The 8,395-nt window shown below is 51.4% G+C and overlaps 1 protein-coding gene across 1 annotated transcript; it reads left to right on the plus strand.

Moving 5' to 3' along the window:
* Positions 1-270: 270 nt before the first annotated feature.
* Riiad1 (regulatory subunit of type II PKA R-subunit domain containing 1) lies at positions 271-7,023 on the plus strand. Its single transcript, XM_076862909.1, has 5 exons — positions 271-358; positions 831-907; positions 4,852-4,898; positions 6,052-6,179; positions 6,924-7,023. The coding sequence occupies exons 1-4, from the start codon at positions 275-277 to the stop codon at positions 6,120-6,122; spliced, it is 279 nt and encodes a 92-aa protein (XP_076719024.1). The 5' UTR covers positions 271-274; the 3' UTR covers positions 6,123-6,179; positions 6,924-7,023.
* Positions 7,024-8,395: the final 1,372 nt, after the last annotated feature.

Genomic DNA, 8,395 nt, shown 5'->3' on the forward strand with positions numbered 1-8,395 from the left:
GCCAGGACCGGATTCCGGGGGACCCTGCCCTAGGGACCTTTATTCCTGTTTTGCTCTAGAACCAAGCACGGCGCTTGGGTGGGGCCAGAGGAAGGCTCACTCCACAGAAACTAAGTTCAAGAGCCAGCCCCAGAGCCGGGGCACCTCCCACGCTCGCTCCTCGGCGGCAGAGGGCACCCCACTGCGCTTCCCTCAGCCCCGCCCCCGGAGGGGCGGGGCGAGGGCGGGGCGGGGCCTCGCTGCCGCGACCCGTCGCCTTGACGACCGCCCCAAGATGGCGACGCTGCAGGGCGGGCTGCTGGGGCCGGACCCCGGCGCGCTGAGCCCCGCGCAGCTGGAGCAGCTGCGAAACTTCAAGGTGGGAGCAGCGCGCCCCCGCGCCCACGCCCATCGAGTCGTAGCTGGCGAGGACCGGCGCCCGGGCCGGGAGGAGGGTCCCTGAGAGGAGAGCGGGGCTGCCCCAGAGGAGGGGCGCAGGGCTCAGGGACGTCCCCATCCTGCCGGCGGCTCTCGGGGCTGCTGGGTCCCCGGACCCAGTCCACCCAGGTCTGCATGTGCGAGAGCGAAATCTGGGGTGGCGCCGAGCAGTGGGTCGGAGGTCCAGCCTCGGGTTAGGGTGCGGACGTGGCGGCGGCGGAGCCTGACTCGGGGGCTCGCGGCGGCCCCTCGCCCGAGCAGGAGGCAGCGCGGAGGTCGGGCCCGTGCGAAGGTGGGCGGCCTGGACCTTGGCGCACCCCGAGAGGAGCGGGCTAGCCTCCGCGGCTCCCCGCCTTCCCCCCGCGGGCTGAGCCTGATCTGCGGCTGGGACTGACCTCTGCTCTTGCCCTCAGATCCAGACCCGGATCGCCAACGAAAGGTACCTGAGGACACACAAAGAGGTGGAGTTGCTCCTCGGTGGCTTCTTCAGGTAGGCGCTTCTCCAGATGGCCGAGCACAGTCTGCGGGACAGAGGAGTAGGATGACCTCTTTAGTCATTCCCCCTCCTAATTTCTTAAAAGTCGGAAAATCCCAAGATTTAATTTTTTTTCTAACTCTGGAATTTGTCACACCAAGGGTTTTCTTCAGTTATTTATTAGAGATTTCCTCCAGTTATCTCTAAATTCTTTAAGTTTCATTCAACTGTAAAGGTAAATGTATGCCTTATGACACTAGAATCAAGAGGGAATCTGGCATTGAGAAATCCAGCAGGCATCCACTGGGGTAAACACTATTCTTAATCAGAAGGACTGAACAAGATGAACAGTAGAACTCAAAAAAAAAAAAAAAAGTCAAATGTCTGCCCTTCTCTACCTGAGAACATTGTTGTAGAAAAACCTCAAGAGTCAGAAGCCACTAATTCCTTGGGCAAAAGAAGACCATTTTCCAGTGTATCCTTCCCCTTCTGCCTGGCATTGCTTGAATGGAAAGGCAAAAACTGAGGCAAGAAAAAAAAAATTTACGGAGCAGCAATCAGGATGAAAACAACAGACAAGAGAATCTCAGATACTGTTTGGCTACAGACAGAGCTGCAAGGTTTAAATAATAATGGCTTCCATTTCCAGGCACTGTGTTGTTTCACTATGTAGGCAGTCATCATACTCTACTGTAATTGCGTTGCCAATCTTCTTTTTCTGGTCCAGAGCTCCAAGCTGGAGGAGCCGTGTGTGTGTGTGTGTGTGTGTGTGTGTGTGTGTGTATGTGTTTCCAGTGTTGACCCCTACACAGTGTTTGGCATTTTGGTTCCATTTTGCTGATCCCCCCAGCCACACAACAAAAAATAGCTTATTATCATTTCTGTTTTACAGGTGAGACAGTCAAGCTCAGAGAAGTAAAGTACCTTCCTCAAGTTGCTGACCTAGGATTCGAAACCTTGGTTCTTCCACTGTATTGTGCTGTAAACACAGGTCCACAGGAGAGCCCAGCTTACAGCCAAGGGGCTGCTCAGCGGGCCTCAGGGCTGGGTGGAGCTCAGTGGCAGAGCAGGTGCCCAGCATGTGTGAGGCTCTGAGTCTCTCTCTCTCTCTCTCTCTCTCTCTCTCTCTACACACACACACACACACACACACACACACACACACGCGCGCGCGCGCGGACCTGGAGACCCCTTTTTGTTTTCTTGGGTCTCGCTGTTCTTCATATTTTAGCTATTTCTCCCAGCAGCAGCCTCACACGGCAGGGAAGCAGCAGGGAAAGCTGAAATCTGTTCAGTTCCTGGTGAAAGTGGGCTCCTGGGGTCAGGGATAAAGGCACAGGAGTCAACTGTCAGTACCAGACCTGGGATCAGGCCACCCCCTTTTGCATCTTTTCCTCTTAAGGGAACAAAGAGGGACATGGTTTCTTATGCTAGGGAGTGTGCAATCCAAGTTAGGAATGGTTCCAGCAGGGAGATGGGGTATAAACGGTAAAAGCCTGAATTAAATCACCATTTCATTGTTCACAAACAACAGGGTTAGAACACTTGGGGGTGGTGAGTGAAGAGGGGGCTGTTGTTTCAGTCACATGTTGGGGATGCCCTGCTTCTCTGTACAGAAGAGTTTCCAGGAGGAGGCCTGGTATCTGGGCCTGGCTGCTGCAGGGACAGCCCCAGGCGCCCTCCCATTCCTTCCTTACCATCATCCCCCTTCCCAAGACCAGGTTAGCCACCAGGCTCTTCCTTTTGATGTTCCTGAAGCTCCCTTGCATGAACTCCTCCTGGCCCTTTTTAGGCCTTTTTCTAGGGTGGAAGAGGGCTATGTTACAAGCTGCAGGGTTTGCTTTGTGTGGGGGTTACTATGATTTCCTTTGAGTGATAGCAGGGTGAGCCAGAATCAGCCCCGTCTTTGTACCTGATATTTCACAGGGTCCTTCCTGTGAGAAGAGGAAGGGTGTGGAGAGGTCAGCTTGCCCGTCTCTGCCCATCTTGCAGGTCTCTGCTCTCTACTTGCCCTAAGCCAAGGGAAGCTCAGAACCATATTTGTGAACTTGCCCCTTGAATTTTCTGGAATCTAGTGACTGATGGTCATTCAGCCACACCTCTCCAGTCTATAACAGAAATATGCTGTACAGAATCCTTACCTTAATACTTCCAATTTTGGACCTGAATAATGAAAAGAGTAGAGGTCAAATTTATTTTAGGCACCCAGAAACTAAAGGTTTGGGGCCAGAGATATGATAGTCATATGTGAAAGTGTAGAAAGCTTTATTAGATGTTTTGGTAAAAACCTAGGCAGATGAAACTTCCAAAGTGTAGTACTGGCCATATTACTCCTTGGTTGGAAAAATCTTCAGTGACTCTACCTTATCTTTTTTGTTTCCAAACATTTTATGAAAATATATAGAGAAATGACATATTCTAAGCTGGATGAACTTGTCCTCACACATGCTACTAGTGTCCAGGTGAATAGATTAAATATTAGCAAGCACCTAAGACCTTTTGTGGCCCCTTCTAGACACTCCCTGCTGGCTCAGGGGTCACTCCAGTTGAACTGGGCTGACTGGGCTGCACAAAATAACCCCACAAGAGACACAAATACCTTTTTGTTTGGAGTTGCTGTGACGGCTCCTCTGACCTTAAGGGTCTGCAGGAAGGGAGAGCGAGAGCATGTGCTGACCCCTTTTATTGAGGAGAAGCTACTCAAATGAGGCAAGGGGTCAGGTTTCAGGGGCTGAGTCTATCTTCCTGATGTCCACTGTCAGCAGGTTGACTGACACCTGGGTAGGCCACACCCAAGGGCACAGTAAGAGAAGGGGACACACACAAGGCACTTCATGGAAGATTCTATCCTAAACAGGGCAAGGGGTTAGATTACAAAGGAACAGGTGAGCGTAGCTCCACCCATGGGGCTGTAGCAAGACACACCCATGCACGAGACAGCGACCCTCACACCCAAGAAGGGTGGGGAAAGCTCTGCCACATTTCTGCCACTGAGTGCCTCAGCACCCAGCCGGGGAGTGTGACTCAGTCACATGTAAGGTTGGTCTCCCACAACTCCCCTCAAATGATAACCAGTATTCTTTTTTTTTTTTTTTTTTTTTTGTATGAGGGATTGAACCCAGGGACACTTAACCACTGAGCCACATCCCCAGCCTCTTTTTATATTTTTTATTTTGAGACAGGGTCTTGCTTAGTTGCTTAGGGCCTCACTAAGTTGCTGAGGCTGGCTTTGAACTCTCAATCCTCCTGCCTCAGCCTCCCAGGCCACTGGCTGACTTCTGATAGCCCCGATTTGTTTTGCCTTTTTGGAATCTTACATAAATGGAATTCTGTAATATGTGTTCCTTTGTGCCTGCCTTCTTTGCTCAGTATCTAGTAGATCTTCCATTCTTACTTCTGTGATTGTATGACTGTACCATATGCTATTTACCTATTCTCCTTGTTTCGCTTGTGATGCTGGAAATCGAACCCAGAGCCTCTATACTCCAGTGCTCCCACTGGGAATATAGGTATACAGCTGGACTTGCTGTATCCCTTCCTGCTCCCCCATGGAGATTCATAGTTAGACTTCCTTGGGACACTGTGGGTCTGCATGTCTGTCCCTTCACACTGGTGTCCCTTGAGGAACCTGCAGCACACTCTCAAGTTTGCTCTCTGCCCCTGGCTTGGTCCTGGTTTTATGAAAATGTTTGTTGAATGGATGACCAGATGTATATAGCAGTACAGCTCTTCTGTGAACTGAGCAGTAGCCCGTGTTCCCACTTAGGATGTTTTACTCCTTGCCTAGATCCAAGTTGAAGAAAAATCACAAATGGAAAGGTCCTTGACTTTGGTCCCCTGGCTTACTGACTTCTGGAATGGGTGTGACAATCTGCTATGAGAGAGCCTGGGGTGGAAGCAGTGGCCACAGCCTTCTTAAACCTGTGCTATCTCCTTGCCTGTCCCTTAATGTTTTCCAGAGAAATGTTTCTGAAAAGACCAGACAACATCCTAGAGTTTGCGGCAGGTGAGTAGGGCAGGTCAGTTGGCCCCGGGGCGGGGTGGGGCGTTGTCCTGTGTAAGGAATATGCCCGGATTCTCTCTGCAGAGTCTGGGGTCCTCCTTCACCTGATGTCCCTCAAGGGAGCTGTTTTCAGAAGGCTTCTAGCTCTACTGTCCTCTCCTCAAAATGAGGTCAGATGAGAAATGAGGCAGGACTTCCTCTTGGTGGGGATTATTCAGAATTCCGAGATTCCCAAAGGAACTTATGGGCAGCCCTTGCCCTGAGACTCTAAAAGCAGCCCTGACCCTGGCTGTGCATCACAATCACCTGGGGAGCTTTTTAAAAGAACAGGATGCTCAGGCCCCACCCTAGAGAGTCTGATGCAATCAGCCTGGGGCAGGCCCAGGTCCACAGTTTCAAAGGCTCCCCAGGTGCTGGTCATGCACTTGGCTGCGAGATGGCTTAAGGTCAGCGGTATCTAGAGGGCTGTTTTGGGTGCAGTTAACCCTGGGAGTTGGCTGTGTCCTCCAACTGTGTCTAGGGGAATCTAAGTCCGCTTTGCTGCCGCGGCAGATGCTGCCTGACTCACATTCTGCGGGTGTATAAAACCCTCTTCTGTCGTCAGACCGCAGAGCCTGGCTGTCCTCTGGGAGGGTATTCTCAGAGAAGGCGTACATTTCAGAGACGGGAGCTGGCTAGCTGAGTGGAGACAAGAATACTTCTTGGCATTTATTTGGGCCCCAAGATGGGCTGGGAGCAGAAAACCCAGAGAATCCCCGAGCCCTTTGATGATGGCTCCTTGTGCGTCAGCAAAGGACAAACAGCATGGTGTGGCAGGAGCAGGAGCCACCCTGTGTCAGCCCTACCAGGGCCATTTGATCCTTTTTTTTTTTTTTAATCCCAGGCTGAGGACCGAACCCAGGGCCTTGCGCGTGCTAGACATGTGCTCTGCCACTGAGCTAAATCCCCAAGCCCTTAGGGCCATTTGAGCCTGCACACTCAGCTGCTCTGGTGAGGGCAGTGACCATGGGGATTTGCTGTGACTACCCATTATGTTGGAAAGTGGGCCACCAGCAGTGGCTAGGACCCTGCCACCCTAGCTTTTTAGCAGAGAAAGCTGTCTCCCAGTCTTTTTCCCTGAGTCGAGAAGATTTCTTCTTTTTGATTTTTATCCCAGACTATTTCACGGATCCAAGACTTCCCAACAAGATTCACATGCAGCTAATTGAAGACAAGAAAGCGGCTTAATTAGCAAAATCACACGATGCTCAGCTGTTGGGAGACACCAGAGGAGTCAGCCTTGGGGTGCGTGTCGGCCTCGCCCTGGAGGCGGCCTCAGTCTTGGGAAAGAAGCAGTGACTTATTGGTCCAGGGTGGAAGAGATCAAGTGGAGAAACCAGAGAAGTCCAGCGCCAGTGTCTCATTTCCTGACACTGTTCTGGGGAATTAGGGACAGTGAAGAGAGGGCTAGGCTGGTCCAACCCGTCAGTGACAGGGCTCTTCCTACTGAGTGAAGTGGATCAAGAGAATAGAGCAGGGAGGGGTGGAGAGAGGTGGAGATAGGGCGGGATGTCAGCACCCAGTCCTGCTCCTGCGGTGATCAGAAGCAGTTCCCCTGCGGGTGCTCCTGGGATCAGCTGCTTTCTACCTCTCTAACCCAGGCTGGGCCACTAAGGCCAACGTGGTGTTTGTTGTTGTTCTAATTAGTCATACCAAGAGCGCTTGCCTTTGACGCACCAGACGTAAGTGGAGTGTAACTTATAATCTTCTGGTTGTACACACATAGGTTACACGGGCCCCGGAACAGTCCGTCACACTGGCTAGGAATGTCCGGTTGGCTCCACTGTCATTCCCACCCGTCCCCCCTACTCCCCTGGTCTAATCCATAGTCCTCCATTCTCCCCTAGCCCCACCCACAAGGCCAACACAGTTTCTAAGCAAGATAATTCCTGAGCCAATTTTAAAAGCTGCTTTTTGGTTTGTTTCTTTGTTTTAATGTGAGTGGTGGGGAAAGGCCACACTCCTAGCAGAGCCACTTCTGTTTTGCAGGGTCCGCTGGAATTACAAGAGCCCTGTTGCCATCAGTGCAGGTATCCAAGCTGCCTTGGGCCTTCTCTGCTGTCACAAAGGCTTTTAAAGATCCTCATTAAAACCAGACCTTCCTGTTCTCTCTGCTTGGTTTCACTGGGAAGGAGGACAATCTCCTGCTTGGGAGGGCTGCCCTGCCCCACTCTGAGCTGTTAGGCAGCAGGTCTGTGTCTGTGTCTGTTTCTGGTGGTCAGGGGCTTCTTGCTATGGCAGGGGACATTCCCACTCCAGAGCAGAGAACAGGGCTGGGGACCCTGAGAGGACCACAGCTGGCTGCGGTGGGACAGGAACAAGTGAGTCCAGATTTGAGTGTCTTCGGTGGAGGAGGAATTGGGCTGGAAGGACATGGAGAGAAAATGATATCAGGCATTAAAACCCACTTAAGGTCACGTTTCTTGTGAAATATGAGCCTAACAGGTGCCTTAGGATGTGGTGGACTTTGTTCTTGAGGGTCTTTAGGAATAACGTCCATCCATTTGACTTTTGGCTAAGAGGCAGGGAATGGACCAGATGGTCTCATGAAGTCCCAGAGGCTCAGGAAGCTAGGAGGCATGGGGTCTTTTACGTTTATGTCATCCCTCTCTGGCCTCCACTGTCCATTGGCTCCATTGTAGGAAGAACTGCTCACCTGTGTGTCACCTGTCAACATCACTATGGCAACAGAAGCACAGACCAAAGCAGTGGTTATTTTTATTTCCCTTGCCTCCGCCTGCCTTGTTCCCAACTGCCATCACCTGAGGAAGAGAAGGGGCAAAACAGGGTGTTTAGGGGACTGTTAAAACTTCACACAATAACTGTGGGACGGGGGCCTGTGGAGCCAAGGAGCACACCCAAGCAGCTCTCGCACTGACCACGAGATGTCCTTGTTTAGAAAACCCAACAAAGCCTTCAGCAGAACATACACGCACAAGGGCTCTGGTGTGAAGGGCCATGTGAATGCTCCTGGGCCCTTTCCTGGGAGAAGAGACCTGCAGTGGTGGGGAGGGTGCTGGAGTCACAGTGGAACACTGGGGTAGAGGGCTCATTCTTTGGGGGTTTCCTGTTAGAAACAAGGACTACATTTCTCTTAAAACGTTTACATTTAAAATACATTTCTGGGCTAGGGTTGTGACTTAGCGATGGAGCACTCTCCTGGCATGTGTGAGGGCCTGGGCTCAATCCTCAACACCACATAAAACTATGTATTGTGTCCAACTACAACTAAAAAATATTTTAAAAAATAAAATACATTTCAGCCAGGCATGGTGGGACAGGCCCATGATCCAACTACTTGGGAGGCTGAGGTAGGAGGATCACAAGTTCAAGGACAGTCTGGTCAATTTAGCAAGATCATATCAAAAATATGTGGTACAGTGCCCCTGGGTTGGAAGGAAGGAAGGGAGGAAGGAAGGAAGGATGGATGGATGGATTCAAAGCCTTCCTGAGGAAAGAGT

The sequence above is a fragment of the Callospermophilus lateralis genome, chromosome 7, assembly GCF_048772815.1.
Source record: "Callospermophilus lateralis isolate mCalLat2 chromosome 7, mCalLat2.hap1, whole genome shotgun sequence".
Taxonomy (NCBI): Eukaryota; Metazoa; Chordata; class Mammalia; order Rodentia; family Sciuridae; genus Callospermophilus; species Callospermophilus lateralis.

Excerpts from the sequence above, each read along its gene's own strand:
- Riiad1 (XM_076862909.1), top strand. The coding sequence starts at position 275 with ATGGCGACGCTGCAGGGCGGGCTGCTGGGGCCGGACCCCGGCGCGCTG. Across the intron at positions 908-4,851 it reads CTCCTCGGTGGCTTCTTCAG|AGAAATGTTTCTGAAAAGAC; the intron begins GTAGGCGCTTCT and ends AATGTTTTCCAG. Across the intron at positions 4,899-6,051 it reads CATCCTAGAGTTTGCGGCAG|ACTATTTCACGGATCCAAGA; the intron begins GTGAGTAGGGCA and ends TTTTTATCCCAG.